The 26,793-nt window shown below is 42.1% G+C and overlaps 2 protein-coding genes across 2 annotated transcripts in view; one reads left to right on the top strand and one right to left on the bottom strand.

The window, feature by feature from the left end:
* LOC139407603 (phospholipid-transporting ATPase IC-like) overlaps positions 1-2,078 on the top strand; it is a 33,849-nt gene extending 31,771 nt beyond the window's left edge. The window contains exons 29-30 of the mRNA XM_071151429.1: positions 7-137; positions 232-2,078. Of these exons, the coding sequence (XP_071007530.1) occupies positions 7-137; positions 232-486 (386 nt within the window). The 3' untranslated portion in view covers positions 487-2,078. The remainder of the gene's footprint in view (positions 1-6; positions 138-231) is intronic.
* Positions 2,079-8,816: 6,738 nt separating this feature from the next.
* On the bottom strand, positions 8,817-25,787 carry LOC139407602 (hepatocyte nuclear factor 6-like). Its single transcript, XM_071151428.1, has 2 exons — positions 24,722-25,787; positions 8,817-9,109 (listed from the first exon to the last, which is right to left on the bottom strand). Exons 1-2 carry the CDS (start codon positions 25,761-25,763, stop codon positions 8,817-8,819), a joined length of 1,335 nt encoding a protein of 444 aa, XP_071007529.1. The 5' UTR covers positions 25,764-25,787.
* Between the last annotated feature and the right edge of the window lie 1,006 nt (positions 25,788-26,793).

Here is a 26,793-nt window from a genome sequence, read left to right as displayed (position 1 = left end):
GATCAGGTGTGTCTCAGAATGCCTTCCCCAACCCGGTGGTGTGGTTCACAGCCCTGCTGACAGCCTGGACTGCTGTCCTACCCTCCTTTACCATCCACACCCTCAACATCATCCTCACTAACCCAGACAAACATAGGGTGAGACTGCCGCGCGCGTGCATGTGGGATGGCCATGTTACATTACCCACAGTGGAGAGAAGTCATGTTTGACCTGTTCTCTGATTTCCACCAGGTTCACATCACCAAGCACGGGCCTGTAGAGCTGCAGAAGTCTGGCTTCAGGAGAGGAGACTCCCACCGCCGCTCCTCCTACGCCATGTCTCAGGGCCGAGGCATTGGCCGTCTCATCACTTCTGGAGCTAGTCACCGTAGCACAGCTCCCCCAGTGGACAGGAGGGGAACTTTAGGTGAAAATGTCACACTAGCAGGCCAAACACAGAGCGATGATACTCCGAAGAATATTACTGAAATTGGTTCATCCAAATAGATGGAAATGGGATTGATAATGTGTGTAGGTCCCTCCACAACTACAAGAATAATATATTTTCTACAGCAGTAAAAACATTGCAAATAGGGCCTGTCTATAGGGTCATAGTTTAACCCATGATTTAGCCCTGGTAGTTCAGCACCTTGGACAGCAGAATCCTAGACTGAGGTGTAACTGTTCAAATGATGGTTGGATGATATGGGAGTGGTTTGTGAGGATGGCATACAGATGTACGATCTTAATTTGATCACCCTGTTGCAGGAGAAACACTACATTACCAAACATCTGAGGACTCCTGCTTGTTGAACATTTCATTCCAAAATCATGGGCATTAATATAGAGTTGGTTCCCCCGTTGCTGCTATAACAGCTTCCACTCTTCTGGGATGGCTTTTCATTAGATGTTGGAACATTGCCAGTCAAGTTCTTCTACACCGATCTCGACAAACCATTTCTGCATGGACCTCGCTCCATGGACGGAGGCATTGTCATGCTGAAACAAGGAAGGGCCTTCCCCAAACTGTTGCCAAAAAGTCAGAAGGACAGAATCATCTCAAATTTAATTGTATGCTGTAGCGTTAAGATTTCCCTTTACTGGAACTAAGGGGCCTAGCCCAAACCATGAAAAACAGCCCCAGACCATTATTCCTCCTCCACCAAACCTTACAGTTGGCACTGTGCATTTGGGCAGGTAGCGTTCTCCTGGCATCCGCCAAACCCTGATTCAACTACTGGGCTGCCAGATGGTGACATGTGACTCATCACTCCAGAAAATGTGTTTCCACTGCTCCAGAGTCCAATGGCGACGAGCTTTACACCACTCCAGGCGACGCTTGGCATTGCGCATGGTGATCTTAGGCTTGTGTGCGGCTGCTCGGCCATGGAATCCCACTTTGTGCAGCTCCCGACTAACAGTTATTATGCTGACATTGCTTCCAGAGGCAGTTTGGAATTCGGTAGTGAATGTTGCATTTTTACGCACTAGGCGCTTCAGCACTCGGTGGTCCCGTTCTGTGAGCTTGTGTGACCTATCACTTTGCGACTGAGACGTTGTTGCTCCTAGACGTTTCCACTTCACAATAACAGTACTTATAGTTGACCAGGGCAACTCTATCAGGGCAGAAATTTGACAAACTGACTTGTTGGAAAGGTGGCATCCTATGACGGTGCCACGTTGAAAGTCACTGAGCTCTTCAGTAAAGCCATTCTACTGCCAATGTCTGTCTATGGTGCTTGCATGGCTGTGTTCTCGATTTTATACATCTGTCAGCAACGGGTGTGGCTGAAATAGCTGAATCCACTAATTTGAAGGAATATGCACATACTTTGTATATACACAGTAGTGCATTTCCTGTAATGCTGAAAATGAATAACTTGTAGTGTATTTGAGGTTTAAAAAGGCTTCTGACGTTTGTAATTTACCTTTCGAAATATGTATCAACTCCTACAAAAATGTCCATTAATTATATAATCCACATAATAATTCACATTTCCTGTTGTTGAGGATTATTTTCCTGCTGTAGCAAACTGTCTCAAATTGAAATCCTACATTGTGTGTTTTTCTTTTCTCTTTTGTATGCATTTTTTTCTAAATAAATGATATTTGACACCTTATTGGTTTAAAAATCATATTTTTATTTCAGCAGTCACCTACATTGTTAAATTAGATCAATTGAATACACCTTGGGGTGCATAGTATTTGAGAGAAGATTGTTTGGATTTGCAACATACTGTAGGATGTGTGTGCCCCATGTTTTGGGGTATACATTTGTGTATTTGCCCATAGAACATTACCTCATTTCAAGAGCAAAAACAAACCAAACTGAGACAGCACAGATGTTTTACAATTGTTTTATTTGTTAATTTGTTTCAAAACACGCAATTTACCCATATTATCCTTTTTAAGTTCTTATTTTCTGTAACGGTTATTACTCAGATTTATTTTCCTTCTCGAAAGTATCCACCAAAGCTAAATAAAAAGTTATCCACAGGCTCTCCTGCTTCTGCAGTAGGAGGAGGGACAAGAGGCTCTCAGTGTGTTGGGCCTTCAACATCCTGCAGGGTGTGTGTGTGTGTGTGTGTGTGTGTGTGTGTGTGTGTGTGTGTGTGTGTGTGTGTGTGTGTGTGTGTGTGTGTGTGTGTGTGTGTGTTCTAACAGCAAGGGAGTCATGTTTACATGGCCAGTGTTGGAATCACTCACAGGAAACTAGAGCAGCTTTGAGAGCTAGGCATTGTCTCGGTTCAGTTGTCAGATTGTCATACCTCTGAATTCATCTTTGGTTTTTAGCAAATGCTCTCAAAGGGCAGACTCGTTTGTAATTCCATGCAGGTGAGTGAGTTTGTGTGTGTGTATGAGTATGTGTACTGTAAGTCGCCCTTGCCTTTATAGAGTGTTCCTTCCATATGGATGTCTCTGCATTGATTGATTGGGGCCTTCCTTGCCCCTGAACAGAGACTATACAGTACAACATTGTAACACATTGAACCATGTAGCAAATTGATTTAGTCTACCCACTTGGGCATGGACTCCATTTCATGTCAATGACGTTTGGGGTCTTTCTAAAAGCTGTAAAAGCACAGTCTGGTTCCCACTAGAGAGTCAGTGCTGCAGTGCCTCTCTTCTCCAGGCCCTCTCTACAGTACCCTAAGTGACTGAAGCTGCTAAACCCAAACCGGGAAGGGGGCAGATGTCATGAAATGGAAAGGGTAGGTGGGGGATAGAAGTTTGTACACTCTGACCCAGCAGCAATGATTAAGATTGGGGGGGTCAGGTGTTTGCATAGTTTTCTGTGCAAAAGCCACCAGCCAGAGCCTCATATCTCTCATGGCTGGTTTCATCAACATTAGATCAGCAGTAGACCATGTTGGACAGGGGTCAGATGGGAAATGTAGTAACAGCTGTCTTGCATTGCACAGCACTGCATCGTGGGTTGTGTAGTTTGCATTGGGTTAATAATATAGACAAGGGGTGTCAGAGTAGGAGTGTCTCGAGGTAAGGTATAACTGTTTGGTTTGAGTTGTTTGTAATGATGTGTTGTTTGTGATGAGATTGATGATATGGTGTGGGGTGGTGGGTAGTAGTGGGTAATGGGCATATTTTTGCTGTCGGCGCAGTACATCTGTAAATGACCCAGAGAGCCTCTTTTCCCGATTTCTCCTCCCAGCCCCCCTGCTGGCCTGTCCTCTCTCGACCTTTTCCTTGTTTTGAAACTGATTGTCTTCTACCATCACAAAGACACTTGGTTCTGATTGATTAACAGGCACCAGAAGAGGGAGAGCACAGTGTGACTGGGGTGTTAACCGGGTCTGACTGCAGGCAGACTGGCAACTTTACATCCCAAAGGAAGATGATGCACATATGCTGTTTGACAGTAGATTAACATTTCTGGTTGGAGGGGTCAGTTGCCAATGTACTGGTTGGTTGGTAAATGTTAGAATTTCACTTGACAAAGATTGCAAACCAAAGAAAGATCACTTCTTCAGATAAATACAAGTGCAGGCACACATACACACACAGACTGAAGTAAAGGATGGCATACAGTACATACAGGCCTGTGGCTTAGTCCCTCTGATTAACTCCAAGGAAACAACCCGGCCTTGGAAAAGCAGGACAGCCACCAACAGGACCATGTTAGTAGCCAAGCTGAGGAATGAGATTGAATGAGATTGATTGGAGAGGAGGGGTGGAACCTCCCACAGCACACTGCCCCCTACTGTCAGGATTTATATGCATAAAAAAACATGAGGAGGGGAGAGGGTTGCAACAACACATGCACACAACCAGAGAATCCAACAGTGACAAACATTTCTAAAAACAAATGCCAAATCCCGACCCCAGCCCGCCCTTTTGCTAAATACCCCTCCATCCACCCCAGTCTTTCCTTCCTCCTCTCGCACAAAATCACAGGTCATTCCTGTAGGTTTCTATACAGTTATACAATATCCATGCAGAAAAATGTTTTGCACCTCCCTTTCAATAGGAGGTGCTGTTTTCAATATATTAATAACATCAGGAGCACTTGAACACACTTCAAAAGTAACTGTGAAATTGTTTTGGAGAAAAGAGAACAAAATGGCAGAAGAAAGCTTGGGATGAGTAAAATAACATCTTCCTAAAGGTTGATATTCAAATGATGCTTCTTTTTTTATCCGATCCAAATCCGCGACATTTTTTTTTGGTCTTTAAAAATACACTCCTCAAATAGCTGAGCTAAACATCTATCTATGTGTTAAGTAGCTCTTGTAGCCCTATCTCTCTCTTCCCTTCCTCTTCTAGCATTCTCTCCTGTCTCTTCCTCTTTTTCCAGAAACATTCACAATGTCTTTACTTTATGAAAACATTAAGTGCATGCCGCAGCAAAACAAACAGGAAACTTAAAATAAAAATAAGCAAACAAATAAAAACATTGAACAGTATAAAGCTTCAAGTCACAAGTTCCAAAACTAACTATCATAGAATCATAGAATCATCGTATCATAGAATCATAGTCATTTTTATCATTAGGATGATTATTTTCAGTTAATTACATAAACTTGAAAGGTTTGAGGTATTTCAGAATTAATTGTCAACAGATGCCTACCAAGTCTTAGCTCTGGCCAGGGGGAGAGGTTGATGTGTGAGTAGAGTAGACAGGGTGGAGGCGGAGGGAGAGAGAAGTTGTGTCTGTCTATAATTGTCAATGACTGTTCAGGTGCCCCGCACAGCATTAGTGCTTGCACCAAGTGTGGAGGGAGAATGATATACAGTGGTAAGATATTACAACTACATCCTGGCCACTGTTGACTTCTGCCAAGCCCTTTACCTCCTCCCTCTCTGTTACATAAAAATATCTCTGTTGGGAGGAGTGAAGGGACGGAGAACAGAAGAACACCAGGCTAAGAAAACAAGGGCACCCTCTGAGCCCCTCCGACAGCAACTACTATGCAGTAACAAAGTGATTTACGGAATTCAAAGTAACATATTTTTGTCTGATTTAAATAGTGTCTAGAAAATGTTTTCTAGACTTTCTACATGATAAAGTGCTTTTATTCTAGTGTATCAAGATGGAAAGTCAATATGAAAGAAGATGCTGACACAGCCCCCACTCTGTGCCCCTTTCTGTCCATTTAATAACAAATTGTGTGTGTGTGTGTGAGTGTGTGTGTGTGTGTGTGTGTGTGTGTGTGTGTGTGTGTGTGTGTGTGTGTGTGTGTGTGTGTGTGTGTGTCCAGAGCAGTCCCACCTGTGGTTGAAGAAAAAAGGCACTCAACTCTATCTGCATGGTAGCCACCTCCTCCTTTGTGGTACAATGCAGCCTGACTGCACTGTACATTCACGGTATGTGTGTGGAGTGTGTCAGGGTGTCTGTTTGTGTGTCAGTGTGTCTGTCTGTAACAGCGTTGGGGTAGAGGGGGGCTCTTTTTGGTGTGTGTCCCCCGGGTAGCATGGGACTGGCAGGCTGGAGTAATCTTTGGTATTCGTGGCGGTTTCACAAACCACTCAGCTTAGTGAGGTAGCCACATTGGTTCTCACTACAAACAAAGGTCATTTATTCAGCCACGTACATAGAGCTGAATTCTGCCCTTGCTGAACTGTGTACCACAAATCAATTTTTCTCATCGTTCGAGACTTTAAACTCACTGCTTATAGCAAAGCGAGTTTAGAGCCGTTCTATCAAACTATCAAAGTGTCTTATCTATTCTGCACAGTTAATCTAACTACATTGTTGGAAATGCTACAGTTGCATTTTAAGACCCCACAGATAACATCCATGTTCTAACTCCCCTTTAACCTGCATCCCTCCCTCCCCATACACACATATAATCAGCAAGGACATGTGGAGGTCATACACACATATAATCAGCAAGGACATGTGGAGGTCATGTTGTGTCCCCTTTTCACAGCCCGTTTTTGGGGCTCAGATTAACAAGGTGCTGAAGTACAGACCACAGCCCTGACATGTAACGGCATGAAGAATACACCGTCCATCTCCCTGCTTTCTCCTTGTCTTGGGAAATGTCTCCTCCTTGTCAAAATTCACATATAATGCAAAAAAAACAATGTCCTTCATTGGTCTAGGTCCACACATCCATCTTTTTTTTTCTTTTAAAAAGTCCTTTCATTTGTCTTTTTTTGATTTATCAACAAGGTGCCTTACTTATGCACGACAGAGCACAGAAGTAACAAGAAAGAGAAACTTTGTGTCTATGGTACTAATTACCCGCATCAATATTATAGAGTGAAAGAGAGAAAGAGAGAAAGAGAGGGAAAGAGAGAAAGAGAGAGAAAGAGAGGGAAGAGGGGTATGGGGAAGAGGGGGTAGAGAACCAAAGATAGAATGAAAGAGAGAGAGATTTTCCTCTGTTTCAAAAATGTGTCCAGTATGTGTTGGTGGATTTGTCTTTGTTACACATATTGTGGTATCTTTGTGGTTTTGAGGTTTGGTATTGTATGCCTTAAAATCTGGTTAACTTTTCGTTTTCTAAAAAAGTAGATTCTAATTCACTTAAAAGTTGATTGTTGGTTGCTATGGTACGTACTGCCCATCATCATGAGTAGGCTGTGTGTGAATGCAGTACCATATTCTCTGATTATCATTAAGGCAGTTAGCATTGGCACTAGTTCTTGTAGCATTTGTGACTGTAGTGTGTGATGGCTAGCCACAGATAATAACCATTGTGTGGGAATATCCAGAGGGAAATTTGCTCTTTTCCAAATCTGCTGATCATTATTTTTGGTAACAGACGGATAATGCATCTAAACTGTGTGTAATTTGAGATGTTTCAAAACAGGAAACCTCCTCACCATTTTTGCATAAATGATGATGTGAAGCTAAATCTCTGTAGCACCTCAAATGTTTCTGGATCCATCATTACCCCTCTGTCCACTAAATGAAACTGAGACATATCTCTATATCAGCTGTATGTGTTTCTGTGTGTATCTTTCAATACCCTAGCGTGTGGGTTGTGACACAAGGCCATCTATTTGCTTGGTGAGTATCATCAAGGTAACGTATTTGGAGTGTTTACTAAAAACCTGACTTCTATTTTCCAGGGTAGTGGGCGCTTCTTGAACCATCCCCCTCCTCCTACTTCACGAGTCCTCGTTGGATGAGGAACAACAATAGGATAATGGCTCACTATTGATCTGCCTTCAGAGATCTGCGAGGGCCTGAACATGTGCCATGGCCTCTCTCTCCCCAGCCCTGGAACACACGTAAGGCCTTTCCTGGAGGACTGATGGCTGCAGCTTACTCTTATAACCAGCAGGGGGCACTAGGGTACCTTATGTGCAGAGCAGACTGGGCAGCTGTTAGGCCATTGTGTCGCCACCTCCACTGGGTTCCATGTGCTCTTCTTACATTCTATACAGCAGCTATAATGCTGTTCGCTTGTCGCCTGCCTGGCCGTGTTGTCGCTTGGTTTCTGTATTGATCAGTGAAAAGCAGCTCCCTCCTGAACAAAGAGCATGTCCAGGCGTATCGCTCCCTCACCTCCCCGACAGACACTTCTGCTTCTCCCAAGCAACGAAAGTCTCCCTGCAGGCCTCCAACATCTGTGCAACAATATAGACCTAGGCAGCCGGGCAGATCTGAGTATCTTTATTGCCAAGCGTCTTCTGTTTCACCTTCAAGAAGGGTCAAAGCCCCGTTCCCTCTCCCTGTCTGCATCGATTCATTTTTCGATTCATTAGTTTGCCAGAGTATGATTCGAGTGGCTCGCTGAAATGGCTGGCCATCAGGGAATACCTTTGGCGAAGAAGGAGTGGATAGAGGGAGGAGAGGAAATTAGAGGTTGAGCTTTTGTTTTTTCAGCGGGGTTGTGTTGTTTTTTCCAGGATGGCCTTGTGCACAGAACTGGGTAGGATCACAGGGCTGTGTGCTGTCATGTTTATTGCCGTTCTTCTGTCCTTTTTGCATTGTGGAGAGATGAGAGATGTGAGGAGAGACTCAGAGTAGCAGACACAAAGGGGAGTGCTGGGAGGGATTCAGTACCAACTATCTGGATAGGGAGGCTGGCAGAGGCTTGATTTTGAGATTGTTTAAACAAAGCAACATATCATTGTGTCTGTAGTGTAAATGGACTGACACCATCAACAGAAAGCTGATTCAATCGAAAAACAAATGATTGTCCTTGTGTGGACCTGACTACATGTTACCTTTGCGTTTCACTTGCTTCATAACAGTCCAGTGGTGAGATGTTCAGGATCGTGGTGGTTACAGTTACGACTGACCAAGACGTGGTTGCATGGCACGAATGAGGAGGCATCAACATGGTTATTGGGAACGAAGTGGGATACAGGAGGTACCACCTCCCCATCCCAATGCCACCCCGTGGCTCCCCCCGGGCGTCTCAGGCCTTGGAGAAAGTGGTGGCCGAGGTGCCCGGCTGGCCGGGGCTGGTGCTGTGCTCGTCGTGCCAGCGGTCCACGCAGCGGCGCCGGGCATTCATGAAGAAGTTGCTGACAGTGTTGAGCTCCAGGCCCAGCTGCTGGGAGATGGTGATCTGCATCTCCTTGGACGGGCGCTTGTTCTCCTTGAAGATGGCGATGAGTGTGCGGCGCTGCAGGTCCGTGAAGACCAGCCGCTGCTTTTTGGGCACCATGTTGCGGTCTTTGTGATGCTCCTGCTCCTTGCGCTTGCAGGCTGTGAGGGGTGATATGGGTGGGGTTGGGGAGACAAAGGGGGAGAGAACAACATAGCATAAATGCAGTGTTACAGTTATAGTACTGCAATACTATATGATTATGAGTACTTCAGTGATAGTAAAAAGGTGAGAAATGCAGAGGGAGAATTAAGGGAAGATGTAGGAAATGAGTCATTAGCCAGTACTTAAAGATGTAAAAACTGGTTTATACAGCAGCAAAATATATTGAGCTTGCGTATATTGCCATGTATTAAACTTGATTTAAAGCTAATCCATCCCTTGTGCCCGGTGGGAATATTCCTTCCATCCTGCAGAGTGCAGACGGAGCTAGCCTGCGGTGAGCTGCTCTGGCTGCCTGGTGGAGACACTGCTGTTAGATTCAATATTAATGCAGTTTGGGTCGCAATGGGAGACTGAGTGACTGTTGCACAATAGTAAGCGTTTGTGTGTGAGCGTACGCGTGCGTGTGTGTGTGTGAGAGAGAGAGAGAGAGAGAGAGAGAGAGAGAGAGAGAGAGAGAGAGAGAGAGAGAGAGAGAGAGAGAGAGAGAGAGAGAGAGAGAGAGAGAGAGAGAGAGAGAGAGAGAGAGAGAGAGAGAGAGAGAGAGAGAGAGAGAGAAAGAGAGAGAGAGAGACGAGCGCGAAACAGAGATCAGTGTGTGTGCATGTGTGTATGAGAGAAAAGGAGTGGTGGAGAGGGAGATATTGACCCACATTGCTGTAGGAATTGGGGGGTTCTCTACAGGGACTGAGGTCAGAATCCCCTCCAGCAGGTCTGCAGTCTGCTACTTCAAACAGAGCCACTGGAGCCCTATCCATTGAGCTCTGAGATGGTATTTATAACTGCCTCCAACACAAACTGGAGTGTTGAGTGTGCACTGACTTCTATGGGGAGCAATTTGAAAAGAAAACCTCTAGTAGTACTTAGAAGCACCAAATAGAAACATATACTGCTTACCATATGTACTGGAACTAGTATTAATTGTGTATAAAGGTAATATGAACAGTGAAAACATGAGGAGACAGGTTTAGATATAGTCAGTTTTGTCCCCTGTTGTCGCCTCTCTTTTTTCACTCCAATCTTACTTTATTCCTTCATTCTTTCACACTCTCTCTGGTGTGTGTGTGTGTGTGTGGTGTGTGTGGTGTGTGTGTGTGTGTGTGTGTGTGTGTGTGTGTGTGTGTGTGTGTGTGTGTGTGTGTGTGTGTGTGTGTGTGTGTCTGTCTGTCTGTCTGTCTGTCTGTGTCTGTCTGTCTGTCTGCATGTGCAGCAGCAGCGTGTGTGCGTGTGTGTGTGTGTGTGTGTGTGTGTGTGTGTGTGTGTGTGTGTGTGTGTGTGTGTGTGTGTGTGTGTGTGTGTGTGTGTGTGTGTGTGCTGAAATTGCTGGAGCCAAGCTGTGGTGCTGTGTGTCTAATTACAGTGGAACAGAGCCCATTGATCAACCATTGCAGTCAAATCTGTTTACTACAGTGGCCTAACCTCCACATGAGCACAACTATCATATTTGTATTTCACATCAAGACTACTCCAGACCTCTCCTAAGCACAATCATACACTATACACTGTGTCTGCTCTATAGACAGACTGGTGGTGATGATGATGATGATGATGATGATGATGATGATGATGATGATGATGATGATGATGATGATGATGATGATGATGATGATGATGATGATGATGATGATGATGATAGTTTCATATGGTCTATAGTGGATATATCATCGTTGTAGTTTTCTTGGGCAACAGATGATGACAGATGCAATATCCTAGTTATGTGTGTATTGTATGATTATTAACACAGCTTTCCATTCGTATCCCTCTCTCCATTCATCCCCTTCATCCCATTATGTTTGAGTTGTTCACAGAGCTCTGTGGGAGACTTTTGACCCTGTTGTTTTATCGTCTCTTAGTCAGTAGGTGTCACTCGCGCTGTGCCCTGGCCGTACGGGGCGCCATACTGGGCTGTCTTGCTACAGGCGCTGGATTTAGTAGGCAAATCAATAGTGATCGATCGGTGAGGAAGGGGGCCCTGATTACTGAATCACGCTGTAGAAAAGAAGAAAATCGATCATTGCAGCTTTTAGAGCTACAGAAGACACAGAGCACAGAGACTGACATAAACTCACATAAACTCATGCACGAAACACAACCCATATTGGACTGAAAAAACAAATGTATTTGGCTTTTATTTCCTGCTTTCACGATGGCCTACTCTGCCCAGACTACAACCCCACACCATGGCAATTATTATACCGTTCGCTACTTCAAACTGTGGCATCAGTGGAAGCCTTATAAATTGATAGACATGACTTATTTATTTTCAATATCTTTCAGTCACAAATCTGAGAATTGCATTGGATATTATAGCCTACGGTTTGGCATGTGTATAAGGTTAGGGGGACGTTGTGTTATATAAGCAACTAATTTACAAACATTACAGAGTATACCCTACTCAATTAATCATCATCATTACCAATCAATACATTTTGGGTCGGTGTAGGGTTTACCATAATATAGTCCAATGGCTGTTGGATTTTGTCATGGTCACTCAAAACAATCTCACAATGCACGGGCAGATCATGACTTCAACACATTTGTATTGAACCTAAATCTAAAACGGGAGTCAATATAAAGTTTTAAGTTATTTTATAACTTTTCTCTTTCTCTGGTCGTTAATATTCGTAGCATTGCAACGCACCAAAAAAAGGTTATGAGAAAGGCCCTGGGCGTTCAATATCGGTCGATAGATTCGTGAGTAATTCGTGTGTGAAATTCAGTTCGTCCAATTAATTATGCCTCGGAGGGAGAATGGGAAGGAAAAAGATTCATGAGTTTCGAGAGATGCTTCTCGAATTGGTCAGCTGTAGGTTTTATTTGCTCAAATTTTGTGGGAGCAATGGTCCTCATAAACCGTTAGCACCAGTTCATGTCACTCATAAAGGCGACTAGCCTACCAAGCCTGTTATTCCAAGGACTTCGCTTCAACAGTCAGTTCCTGCCTGGGTTATCCAAATGCCACTCTTTTGTTAATTTTGTGCTGCGGTTATATTTGTTCGAGAAAAACAACAGCCTACTATGTCAAAATAAAATATATGTTTATCTCTAGACATTGAAATCATACTGGATCTATGTAATGAACGTAACGTTGTGATGTGTTTTGGTTATTAGACTGCAGAATGAATAGCCCATAGGTCTTTGATCAGCTTGTCCAAAATGTTTCTAATGTCTAATAGCCATAGCTACATATTTAATGACAACACTCCTAAATGTAAAACACAGATTCATGTAGGCTTACTGTTAAAAGTGTAGCCTATTGGTTGATCTAGCCATAGACCACTGTTTTAATGAATCTCACAATATTTGTTTTTACTGGCTACGAGTGAACATGTTTATGCACACGATAAAGTCAACTTCAAGTTCTGCTTCCATTGCCATTACAGAAAAGAACCCCAGGCACTTCTCTCTCTACCTTATAGGCTCTGCCAGTTGGCATGTATCAGTGTGTTATCTAAAACTCAATTATTTCCCCCTGCAGGATTCTAGATGCCACAGAATCGGATGCACCTTTTCTCCAGACCTTGGGTAGTGCTGTAAAATGGGGCGTACAGTATTTTAAATCCATGGATTTTGTTTTGACTTGTGTTGCACAAATATTGGTAGGCTATGTATCGACTGCGCTGCACTTTAAACGCTAGTTTGTACAGTATTTATTCCATTCAGACCGCAGGGCAGTGCCAATGTTTCCCAATGCAAACTTACAACTCAATACTCCTTAATGTAATGAGGCAGAGTTGGTACTAATATACTGATAACTTGATACAATTTGTTTGTTTACCTTGCACACTGCTCCGCTGCAAGGCATTCCCCCACAGCTTCAATAACACTCACTCAGGACCACTTTGAAAGTCAACCTGCTCAAATCTCTTGTTAGGAAGAAGAATGGTTCTAACTGCAGTTCAGAATAAATTCACTGGAAGCCTACATTTTCATTTGACTTGCGCTTTTTTGTTATTTTTTGAAGAGATACTTTATATTTTACCAGTCATTAGGCTTCCATTATATCTGAGATCATCAATGAGATTTATATTTTACCAGTCATTAGGCTTCCATTATATCTGAGATCATCAATGAGATTTATATTTTACCAGTCATTAGGCTTCCATTATATCTGAGATCATCAATGAGATTTATATTTTACCAGTCATTAGGCTTCCATTATATCTGAGATCATCAATGAGATTTATATTTTACCAGTCATTAGGCTTCCATTATATCTGAGATCATCAATGAGATTTATATTTTACCAGTCATTAGGCTTCCATTATATCTGAGATCATCAATGAGATTTCTCTGTGTGCAAAATCCACCAATCAAATGTTGTCATTAGATGTTTGTTCTTTAATAAAAGTGAAGCGAGTACCTCCTTAATCACCTTTAGATAAATACCCTGTATTTACCTATGCAGGTCGAGAACCTGATATGATATAATATCAAAATAATACCATAATGACTATATAGTCAGCTCATTGTGTGAGCTGACAGCTGCTAAATGCCTTTAGAAACAGTGATCAAGTGCTCAGATTATCGATGGAAACATGAATTTCTACTTACAAGTCATGTTTAACTGAAGTCAAATGTGACAAAATGCGTGACTTGGAAAATGTTGTAGACCTCATGCTTAAATGTATTGACATGGCATATCATACTTAATTGGCAACAAATGTCAGTGAAAGTTGCAAAATGAAATATGGTGGCATTGCTAAGTAAACAGTCAGGCTGCTGAGGAAATTTAATCTAAAGATTAGTGATATAAATTCAACTTTTGTTTTATGATTAAACATATTTATAATGTAGTGCCACCTCGCTACTTTATATAATGTACTCTGTCATTTTGGTGTTTCCCTGATTAAGAAAGGCAATAACCGACAGATAATTTTGGTCTGAGAAGTTCATGTAAAACAGCACTACAGGTCCAGTGCAACATGTTTGTAAGAGTGGGGTAGCGTTAACATTGACTAACTTCGCTGAGATTGACTCGATCTATTATTTACATCATAATAACTATCATCGTTTTTACATCAAGAGGTCTGCGGTGCCTGTGAGAGCAAACCCACAATAACAACAGGTGTATCTCTCAGTTGGACGCATTTGTTGAATGTAGGCCCACCACATCATCAGTAAATACATCGTTTGATAACAATAGGCCCATGGGATACGTGGTAAATCAATTGTGAATGTATTTAATATATGGCCTGATCATAATACAAATTTCCTTAATTGTGTCTCATTGAATTATTATACTTGAGTTACTAATCCCCAATTTCGGTAAAAGCCTGCCCACGCATACTTCCAGATTCAAAATGGTATTTAAATAAATATGTGAGCGTGTGAAAACTGCCTCTGCAGCCTGGCTAGAGGTGTGTGCTCTATCGGATTTGAAGTGAGGGGGAGGGGGGTATGGTGGGGGAATCGATAACTAACCGCACCGTGCAGCCAACCGTTCTGCCTGGGATCGATGGCTTGAATGGGGCTGATCTGAAATTGGGTGCGGTGCGACTCTCTCCCGCTGAGGCCGGGCTACTGCAGGCGAGAAACAGTCACTATGTCAACCATGGACTCTTATTCATAATTACTTACTATTAATAGCTGGCTTCTAACAAGTCATTGGGTCAATGTCTGAGGTGGACATACAAGATGCACACCATCATCAGCTACGACTGACTCATTTTAAATCGTTATTATGGGCTGTTACTTTTAGTTACCTGAAATAGAGATTATTAAAGCATAACGTCATCGGCCTCCATGATTTAATTGCAGACATATTATGTTGATATTGTGAAGGTAAGCTGTCTTTTTTGTGTGATCGTATTTCTGCCAATGTTTTGCATAAAGCCTATTCTATTGTTAAGTTGTTTTATAGCAACAAGTTTAGCATCATCAAACGATATTGGTCTACAGTGAAAAACTGCAATACCCTGTACCAGAGCCTTTATTGAGGATTGTTATACCTTTTTACATTTTGAAATCAAATTAAGAATTCGCCTACATCAAAGGTCAAATGTAAAGACAAATAAAAAAGGCTGAGTAATTGAATTGGCAGTATGGATGACTGGCCACAACAGATCACAGATTCGTGAATATCTTTTTTGAGTGACCTTTGTGGCCAGCAATATCACTGTGCAGACAGAAGGCTATTGTCAACATTGTGAGGGGCTCCTGTTAAAACGCATAGCGCAACTGTGATGTTTGTGTCTTTAAGCATGGCCTACTGTTCTTGGCATGTTCAGAACTGGTTAATTTGCTCTCGGGCGCCATAAAACATATGGCCTCTAGTCCTGACTCTATTTACCAAGTCAAATCTTAAGTTTAAAAACTTTTCGTCACACATTTTGTGTTTTTCTTCTTTTCGGTGTTTTATGGGACGGCCCAAAAATGTTATCAGTGAAGCAGCCTGCAAATCGTCTCAAAGGTCGATCTTGATGAATGTGATTCTGCCGTTGTCAGCTGAAAAGAAAGTGCAGATGAGTACTTGTATAAATAATGTTATTCAATCAACGAGGCAGCTCAAATGTCTGAAAATATGGCTAAATATTAGGAAATAAAACCATAATCATAGTATAATTAAATAATAAATAAAATACTACTACTACTACTACTACTACCAATACATGTAATAACCAAGTCAGAGGAAATTTAATTAATCCAATATTTTATCAAATAAATAACTTTTTTATCGAACAAAAGTGCAGCATGTAAAAAGGGTTGGGCTTGAAGTTTGTCATAGTATCTTTGGGTGCGTGTTGGGTTAATGCAATTAGCACACACACACACAAAAAAAAACACAAACACACACAAAGATTAAATGTGTTGATTTTGATATTGAATCATTGAATGTGATATGAATATGTGATGTAATGATGTATTTGTATATCTTCTTCAAGCTACAACATGTTTAATCTTTAGCCAATAGTGGATCAAAGGGGGTCTAAAGATGCCGTCTCAGAATGGGCCTTAGTTCTTTAAACATAGGCCGAAAAATGATGGCCTGGCTGAATGCTTTGGCTGAATAGATATTAAAACTTAAATTAAAATTCTTATGTTAGAAACCACTCCGTTTGTTTAAATAGCATGTAATATAACATTGATTAATTAATTAATTGATTTCACGGTCGTTTTGTTTCTTTGTTGATTTGTGTGTGTTTGCCCAACTGGAGTTTCGGGTTGCGTCTGTGGGTACGGCGTGGGGTGTGTCGTGTGTATGACTGCGGTTTTACTGTGTGATCGACCCTGGTTGCATGTGGTGTATTTGAGCGCATGCAGGCTCGGCTCTCAGGGTAGGATTAACTGTCTATTCAATAATATTTCTGTAATGTAAAATATTTTTTTCATTCCAAATTATTGTAAGTTTTTCAGTTTTCAATGTAAGAGTCAGGCTGGGATGCTCTTCGGAATTACTTGTCTTCTATTTCAACTCTGAGTTAAATGAAAGTTTCAGTGTTGAAAAATATTTAGCTGATGTGAAATAAAGAGTGGTAAAATCCGAGATAGTCTCCAATCCTATTTTTGGAACTATTACCACTGTAAAATGTAGGCAAACGGTGTGTTATTGTGTGCAAATAATCAACATGCAACATGTAAAATTTGTGGCCCAACTTTAAGGCCCTCGACTACTTATTTATCTCTCTGATGTCACCTTTAAAAACCATGATCCTATTTTGACAATAATCTATGAAGCCAATGCGGCATGCAGGAGATTGTTGGCACGCGGTGCCGAACACGTTTTATGTTATTATGGGCCTATAATGAGACCCGTTTCTGAAGTCATTTTTAATCACAGTTTAAAAAACGTTTTTTACTGCCTTAGAATGTGTTTAGACTTATAGTCTACAACCGAACCTACACGCAAGCATGGTTGTGTTTATCAAATCACGAACAACGATTATGAATTCAGTGTAGGCCTATGGATGAGGCTGTTGTCATTGCATGTTGCCATTCAATTATCACTGCCGGCTAATTAGTTGACTATCGGCTAATGCTACTATTAGCCTATTCGTTCAAGGCCTAAATGGGGATGTGTGCCTTTTCTCTCCTTAAGAATTGGGTGGACAATGTGTACTTTGTTCTTCGAACGTTGCAGTATTCGCCTTAGATCGGGCATTAAACAAGCCGTTATCGGACATTGAATAAGCGATGACCTGTCGGGACGTCAGATAAGCCGCCACTTCTAACCGGAGAGACAGTCGGCATTTCAACACCACTGCTCAGAGATTTACAACCAGTTACGCAGGGCGCACGGGAAGTGCTGTATTGCAGGGTTTCCCAAACTCGGTCCTAGTGTTTTGTTTGTAGTTTTTTGCCCTAGCACTACACAGCTGATTCAAATAACCAAGGCTTGATGATGTGTGTGTGTGTTACATCATAACCGAGTTAGGCTTCAAACAACCAAGTAACGCTTATAGGTTGGCTAGGGATAATGTGGTCTCGTATACTCTGATTCCACGCCACCCAAATATTTATGGAAATCGACCCAGATGCCTTTGTTTTTACGGTGCCAAATATGGCAATAAAAGCTTAGGCTTATTGACATTGATTTTGCATTGCATGTGTCTAATAATACATATAATGTAAACAAAATAATTATTATATTATCTGGCAGGGAAATGTTGCTGTGATTTTACAACAATGATCCTATAGGATGGCTTCAGAAAATGGCTTCCTTTACTGTTTGATATTTGAAATCAGTGACGCAATGCCATTTAACCCTTTGATGCTAACCTCATGCGCACAGTTCATTCTCCTAGCAATTTGATTTAAAGGTCATTCTCTCCTATTGATCCGGTTTGGAGAGTGGGCGACAGAAAAGCGTAGGAATTGATCATCTAAAATAGAATAGACGGTATTCTAGACTGTAAGCCTATTGATGCAAACGGGTTAGAACTATGTGCTGCATTTATAATTACAATGCCCCCGTGTGTATTATCTCTCTTTTGTGTGTGCATATGTGATGAAAATATGGAAAAGAGACAGTGAGGTTATGAGGTTATACTAAAGGCTACTACTGTACAGTGTGAGTGGAGCGACTGCCCACATTGGCTTGTGTAAGTAACGGAACAGTCTTCTGTTATTGATCCCTTTACCTAATGGAGACATTGTCATTTTCACCGTAGGTCTGTCTGGCCATAGGCCTATTGGTTATACTGTGTTGAAGGGACGAAATTAGGCTAATGTAATTTTAGGCTATTCCCTTATCTACAGCATAGGTTAACTGCTTCGCAATTTTTGAGAAATGTCAACATAACATAGCCTATGATTAGTGGAATACCAGTTTTTACAGCATATGCTGTAGCTGCATCGTGCCAATGAAAGCATGCGTTTATTATTCATTCCGTTGTATGTTATGAAGGGTGAGCTGTTAATGGGGGAAATGGTATTGCACAGGAGAGGAGGGGGAAGGGGGAGTATGCCTGCATGTCACAGCTCCAGCGATGGAAAGGAGAGACCCGGGAATGGAAATCGATACAGAATCAGATCGGACTTAACAATGTATGGCGCACTCTATATCCTGATCACATACGCACATGCAGGCACGCTACACTGTAAAAATTGGGAGATGTATGTGAGTGCTCAATTCGTCTCCTCGAAGGCAGAAAAACACAGAACAAATCATTATTCGTCATCTGGCTGCCTTGACAAACATTTGGAATGGATTTGAAGAATGTGAATATAGCTTTTCATTATTGTACGGGGGAAAATGGCTGCGTACTGGCCATTGTCCACAACAGCCACAGGATTTCACTGTGTGTGTGTGTACGCGAGCGCGCGTGTGTGAATCCCAGTATTTACAACACACATTGCTGTGCTTAACGAAGAGCGTCTGTGAAACCGCAGCTGCATGATTTTCTCCCGTTGTCTTCCCCATGCGTATCAATTATTAAAGTCCGCATCGATCATTTCGCAGGCCTGCATCAACACGTCTCTTTATGAAAAAGCCTGTTTTCGATTATCCTAAATCAATCACTTCTAAAGGTTCTATGCAATCAAAAAGAGGAACCGGATTTCCTGGGAAGATTATTAACAACATTCTGGCTTCACAGCTTTTGATTAATTTTATGCTCAGTCTCTTTTGTTGAAACCTTTAGTTTTGCTGTGCACCATATGAAAATGTGTATTTTGGAGGCGAAAATCCCGGGAAAGCGTTTTCCGGATTTGATTGAATATGGACCTTATTCTTTGGACTTTGTGTCTTAACAGAGCCTACAACAAGATGGTGAGACGGATCTGATTGTGAAATTGTGTAATATTATTGATCACGTGTTGACTGGTGTTGGGTAAAGGATTTATGCTAGACGCAGGCTAGCTTATGAACAATACACACACACACACACATATATATATATATATATATATATATATATATATATATATATATATATATATATATATATATATACATTATTTATTTAATTTGACTCATCTGGCACACGAGCCTACCTCCATAGCATACCTCAACCATGTTGTACAGCCCCTTATTAAAGCCATAATACATGGCCTCAAACACAGGCCAACAGCGCCATTCATATAAAGATTTCAGCACCAAAGACAGCGGTGATCCCAATTGAAAATGGTTTTGTTAGGTGGGGGTAAACATGTATGTAGCCTGCACTTGGAGGTGGATAGAAATGCTAGTGCTGTGTGGAGCAGTCTGGGTTGGTCGTTGCTTAGGTACAGTGATGACATTTGGATTATGTCCCAGACAGGCAGCGTTACGTCGGGAATATGGAAGCTGCATACATGTGGCTTACTTGTGCATATAAACTGTTGGATGATAGATTAATAAAAGACTCCTTTCACTTATATTAGTTTATCATGAATATCTTAGCAATCCCCCAAAAATCTTGCTCCATAGTAATGGTATGGGGACAGCAGACAGGTTGACCGCCAATGATGTAATTGGCATGTAGACTAGGCCTAGTCTGTGATGAAGTTTGTTATTGAGCAATTCTCTCCCTATCCATGATTTGCGTGTATTTTCATTGAATTGCCTATTACTAGAACAGAGCATAAACTCATCCTCAAAATCGACATTTTACAAACGATAAAATGTTGATATCCCCGCTTTATATGTTTGGATAAATGAGATTGATTCTCTTGCGTAATATTTCATTGCGTCGTACTTTCCACATGGGAGGTTTGGCAGGGTCGTATCATTTTGGTTGTCTCTCTGTTGTCTTCCTCATGGCTCCCGAGTGATTCTGGAACAATGCGTTGGTGGATACATGTTTACACAGATCCAAGCTGATTATGTAACCCAACCCCCAAATGGCGTTTTGAGGGCAAGTTTTCCATCCAGTCTACATGTCACATGATTACAACAGAGAGAACGAAAAATGTGTGCAATGGGGGCTTTTCCCAGTCTCTCATCCCCTTTCCCAGCTCCTGCCTAAATCTCCCAGCCATCCCCCAACGCTCTGGGAGAGTCCAATGGGAGAGAGTGCTGAGGCGGAATAATTGATAGATGCACTGGCTATCCTTATCGATCACTGCTTTATTGACCCGACCAAATACATTGAGATGGAGTGTGGAATTCAACACAGCTGCAAAGACGAATTGTTTTCATCGTTTATGCAATCTATGCATCTCAGCCCTCACTTTGCCGTGTCTTTTTCAACACAATCAAAGGTGTTGTATACTCCATAGCTACAGTATATGTGCGCTTCCTTGTTTAATTGGCTTCAACATTCGAACAGCTGCAGGTTGTGAGCTTGTTTGGAGATAATGATTTGTCCTAAAAGGCACTAGTTGGCCTAAATTGTAGGCTATATCAGGTTTGTATCTTCTCTGAGATTCACCTTGCAATTATGAACCATGCGTTTTAGGGTATGCGCTTAAAGGGCACGCACGCAGCTTATCTTTGTCATGACAGAACCCCCCCTCAATTGACTACATCGTATTTTTAATTTTATGGGGAGGATTGTCATGTGAGTGTGCAGCCACTGGCGTTTTCACATTAGCTAAGCAAGGCAACGGCATTGATTTGTGTGACTGTGATGAATTTGGAATAGTAATTTGAATTTATTGATTGATGTGGCCGACCGAGTAGGCCTATCGCCAGCATCCCTTTTAGAATCACAACCACCAACTCCCACTCCGCATGCGCACAGTGCATAATGGTGAATTTAAATGCAATAAGTAAAATGTAGCGCCCACCATTTCCATACCACAGTCATTTGTCATTTTGCCCAACTCCATGTTGCTAGAGAGCAACTGACAACAGAACAAGGTAGCTCACAGGACAACAGACAGCACGTCAAGGCCAGGTGACACCCTCCTGGAACAGCGTTCGCTCTCAGAGTGCAGCTATTAAACAATCATAGCCATAATTATGACCATAATAACAATAACCATAACAATTACGATAATATCTCTACTATAATGATTGATACTTGTTAATAATGTATGATACTTGCACTATACCGATTAAAATAGCCTATTGAAGTATGAAGAATGTCTATGTAGCCTATATCATCCTCAAATATCCGAAGTCAACCTTAATGCGTTCAGGCAAATACCCATGGGGGAACAAATGGAGCATACGTGAATCAATTCTAAAAATAATGCATACGAACTGACATGCATGCTGCACATATACACCCTATGCATGCAGGACCACAAGTATGGAAAGTTCTGTGCCATAGTTCTAGTATAGTGCATGCAGTTCACAATCAACCATGTCTCAGAGCATTTCGTAATATTCTGTATGTCAATCCGAAACACTCCATTTAGTATGATATGTTACGTTTTGCATGGTATGTATTAGTTTGTGGATGTCCATCAGCCATTTAGTATGATATGTTACAAATTCCAATTCATATTATATGTTACGAATTTGCTAAACGTGTTATATGTTACGAATTTGAAAAATGTATGAATTTCTAAACATATGATATGTTATGAATTCTAGCTAGGTGGCTAACGTTAACTAGCTACCTACTGTTAGCTAGGCTAGGGGTTATCGATAAGGTTAGGGTTAAGTTTAGGAGTTAAGTTAAGGGTTAGCTAAAAGGGTTAAGGTTAGGGTTAGGGGAAGGGTTAGCTAACATGCTAAGTAGTTGCAAAAGTAGCTAAAAAGTATTAAGTAGTTGAAAAGTGGCTAATTAGCTAAAGTTGTCTGTAATAAGATCCAGACTTGCAACCTATGAGTTGCTAGAAGTTTGCGTTATGAGCCTACCGGTTCACCAGACCAATCACCCTACTTTGTTTTTGCCTTAAGTAAACATCTTCCTTACGTAACCATGTAACAAATCATACTAAATGGAGTGTCTCGGATTTATGTACAAAATAAAACGAAATGCTCTGAGACCAGGTTGCGACTATATAAAAACCCCACTGCCCAATTAGGTTTAATTAGGTTTAGCAATGGCACTTAAAGAGACAATTGTGGAGTGTTTAAATCTTTATATACCAAAACGCCGCTAAATGTGCAAAGTAACCATTTATATTCCATGAAGTGCTTTTCAATAGGGCATTGACTGGAACTAAAATATGCCACTATATCTGCTTAATTGAACTGTCCACTGAAATACGACACACAGAAGTACTGATTGACGTTTTGAAGCGCATGCATGTCCTAACGGAGTGCTTTGCAGAAACATCAAAGTGGCGCTCACTTCCAACTCTTCTGATTCTATAGCTTTTCACCCTTAATTAATCCTCTTTAATCAGCTCCTAAGCTTTATAGCTTGTAAAATAACACTATTTCCAGTTTTCACGGTAAAGGCTTGGAGTACAATACTGGACAATGTTTCAAACTGTTCAAACTGTTATCTCTCACTGGCAAAGTGGGTGGATAAATGATCTAATGAACGAATAAATAAATATGAATAAATTGTTGCAACTTTTGAATTCAAAGTGAAATATAAAAGTAATGGATAAATAGACAAGTTCAATCGCAGGCCTATTTCAAATTATTTATATGAACATCCCCTCTCAAAAATATATGTCTCGAAGTTGAGTGATTAGCAATATGTGACAGTTAAATGGTATATGTCTGTTGAATTTCCAAAATGAAGTATGATTATTTTGTGGTTTAATTGTTATTAAATTAATTTCCTTGTGCTGTTTTGCCTTGCCATCCTTAAGCAGGCTAGTGTAGGCCTTAATCATTTGTAATTCTATATACTAGGATTGCATAGACCTTTGTAAAAACAAACGTTTGACTATAGGCCTATGTATGTTTATTGCCAGCATAGACTACAACACAATGTTCAACCTGGGTTGTAGTGTTTTTGTCCGGTGTAGCTCAGTTGGGAGAGCATGGCTCATGCAATGCCAGGTTTGCTGGTTTGATTCCCACGGGGGACCCACTACTGTAAGTCGCTTTGGATAAAAGCGTATGCTAAATATGATTGTTGTTTTAGAGTTGGTATGTTGTAGATTCAAGAAAAGTCCCCTTTAACCACAAATCATTCTTAAATTAGGCCTATTTGTAGATTAAATTAGCCCTATTTCACCTCCACTCCGTTCTTATTTTACTTCTATTTACACACAATTACACTAGTTCACCATGAACTCGCTATTCGACCTGTATGACTTTATAATTTATTATAAATACTTGAGAAATAAAGTATAGCCTAAGCAGAATGTAAAAAAAAAAATCATAGACAGAGGCATCTGTTTCTTGAGCTGTCTTTCAGATCCAAATGGATCATTTATTAGTGGCTACTTTAAAAAGGGACGCCGGGACCCGAAGTATCGATTCGCGGGAGGTCACGCTCCCCTGACTCGCTGCTCCGCTGCTAGGCACACCTCAGACGCGCCTTGTTTACGCCTCCCGGAGTCGACAGGGGAAGGGAAGGCCCACGAGAATTCCAGGTCCATTTGAACACTAACATATAATTAGCGCGAGGCTTGTGGAACGACTCCACACCAGAAGAAGAGTGAATATGTGAAACTTGACAAAGGGTCATCAATACTACAACACTACAGTCTTTCTGTCAATAATCGCACCATTTTATTCTCGTTATTATGGTCCAAATGATACAGTTACAGAGATGCACAATCAATTTGATTCAAGCCATTCCCTGTTTGATTTCATTTTGTCTGTGGTCGAAACACCTCGTGAGTTTGTGTGTGTGTCTGTGTGTCTGTGTGTGTGTGTGTGTGTGTGTGTGTGTGTGTGTGTGTGTGTGTGTGTGTGTGTGTGTGGTCCCCATTACACCCGTGCGTAAAATTGATTACAACTATAGGCCTACTATAACGTTGCCAGCAAATTAGCGCATGACTATTCAGAAACTTGAAACAAGTTGATTTATCTTTTTCAGGTTTAACACCTAATTAGGATATCACCAGCAGAGTAGACTACCACAGCACAGCCTAGCTTGTTTACTCGTTCTACTTTATTATCTGAGCATGAAGCAGTCAATCCAATCTGGATTTACTTATCTTTTCTAACAACCAATTCAACATGGTTATTTAACAACCATCGTGAACTCCTCCAAGAATCCACACTAACTTGTTTAAGTCATCATTTGTTTGAGTAGCAATTGATAGTCTCGCCACATTGACTTGTAATTGATCCCTTCACATTAGCCACATTTCTCCTCACTCACCTGCTAGTCTGAGCGCCGACATTCTCTGGAACTCGGGTTCCTGCAGCCACTTCCACATCCTCCGGAAGGTTTCCCGGCCAGACTTGAGTTTAGTCCAGGGTTTAGGGTTCCTCAGCAGGTCAGACAGGGTTCCCTGGGACCGACACAAGATCCGCTGTGCGAAGATGGCCTGGGGAATGCTGTAGCGCTTGAGCTCCGCCGTTATTCGCTGTGCCACCTCCTTGGTGTTTATTTCTTCCACCTGCCCCGAACCACCTCCCTGCCCGCCCCCCGCCGTCTGCCGCTCCCGATCAGAGAGCATGGACCCGTTAGCCTGAGAGTGCGGATGGCTGTGATGGGGCATAACGTTCAGGGATGACATGATCCCGGCCCCGTGTCCCCCCAATCCCCGGCTCAGGTGGTCCTCGCTCCGGGACAGCATCGCTGCGTGAGACTCGAAGCCTCCGGAAGAGAGCATTTTGTCGTTGGAGAGGTGGGCGCCAGGACCATAAGCGCAAAGAGTCTGCTGAGAGTTGTGCAAAGACCCGAGGCCGTTGGAAAGAGGGGACAGCGACTGGCACATGCCGGACATGTCTTTAGGGTAGTGGCCATAGAGATTGCCCATCGAGGCAAGGCTCCTGTCGTCCCGCATCAGGGTGAAGCTGCCACTGACGTTGCCGGCGGCGAGTCGCTGGTGCGCCGGGTGGTGGTGGGCGTGCGGGTGGGGATGGTGGTGAAATTTATCCGAGACGGTGGATATGGGGGGCAGGTGCTGCAGCGGCGTCAGCGTAGTGTAAGTGCTACTCATGGTCATCCCGGAGTCGCAGGACATGGTCATTGCGGGGTGCAAGGGACCGGACAATGCATGGTCTGTGCGATACTCCCCAGATCCATCTAATATTGAGGCCATACTGGACACCATGGCTGAACGTCCGTGTGACACCAAGTTCCGATGCGACGCCAAGGACTGCCGTGCGTGGTGCGGAGAGTTCATTAAGTCACCCGTTTGATGAGAGTGAGATACGCCGTGCAGATTTCCAATGTTTTCCATTGTAAGTTCCATCGTTGAAATAATCTTTATTTCCACCTCTCTCTCTCCTCTCTCGCGCGCTCCCTCTCCCCCGTCTCACACACTCCTTTCCAATAAATTGTGAACGATTTCAAAGCCAAGCCATTGATTGTACTAGCCTCTCTTCAGTCAATACAGCATGATTTAAAGCGATCAGTTGCCCGCGACAGAGCTGTGCCACAAACCGCTGCTCACGCTTCTGATAGGTGTCCGTCCTTGCTTGTAGCCTATTTTATTCGCTGTAGAGCACCACTACTATAGAAAGCGAAGGCTGTGATTCCAGCGTCTATGATGACGTGCCCGCGCGTATGTTAAGACGTGACTGTGCCTGTGAATGTGTGCGCCCACTGTTCCAGCGTTAGCACTCAGTCTGAGGCTGTCTGACGTCACCAGCTCTCTGTCAGACAGATGTTTGCTCATGTTGTAAACTGAACCTCGAATTTCTCAAAAAGATTACATGAGACATTTAAAGAGATACGAGACAGACCCGTATCTTGAGCAAAACTGCAAGCCATCGCCATGCAACATTTACCTTGAGATATTGGGGAGTCTTGCCTGGATAAGAAACTTGCGTCTTTAGTTTTCCCTGATAAAGCCGCATAACTTGGCGCCATGACATGTGATTTCTTAATGGTTAAATATTAATTGACATGCTTAACATCATGCTACTGCCATAAATAAAAAGCTCTGTTATTTTAAACAATCTATTATATCTATATGCACTCCCTTAAAGATACAGGCTATGGTATACACCTTGGAGTTTCAGTCAGGAGAGGACGCACACATTGTTTATTTCCGGATATGATATGCTGATTGATTTTCAGAATGCAATTTAGGAAAATGTCATAGAAAAATGCTATGCATTTTATTGTGTGAAAGACATATGATAAGCCTATTTGCTTCTGTTTTTAGGTCTACATGTAATCACGAGGCCCAATGTCTATGCACTATATTATTTTTCCTATTTTCACTTATCGTATCTTTTTTTCAAGGGTCAAGAAGGAAAACGGCTAATTCTAGACTA

The sequence above is a fragment of the Oncorhynchus clarkii genome, chromosome 4, assembly GCF_045791955.1.
Source record: "Oncorhynchus clarkii lewisi isolate Uvic-CL-2024 chromosome 4, UVic_Ocla_1.0, whole genome shotgun sequence".
NCBI lineage: Eukaryota > Metazoa > Chordata > Actinopteri > Salmoniformes > Salmonidae > Oncorhynchus > Oncorhynchus clarkii.
The sequence above is the reverse complement of the archived record's forward strand: the minus strand, read 5'-3'. Positions and strand labels throughout refer to the sequence as shown.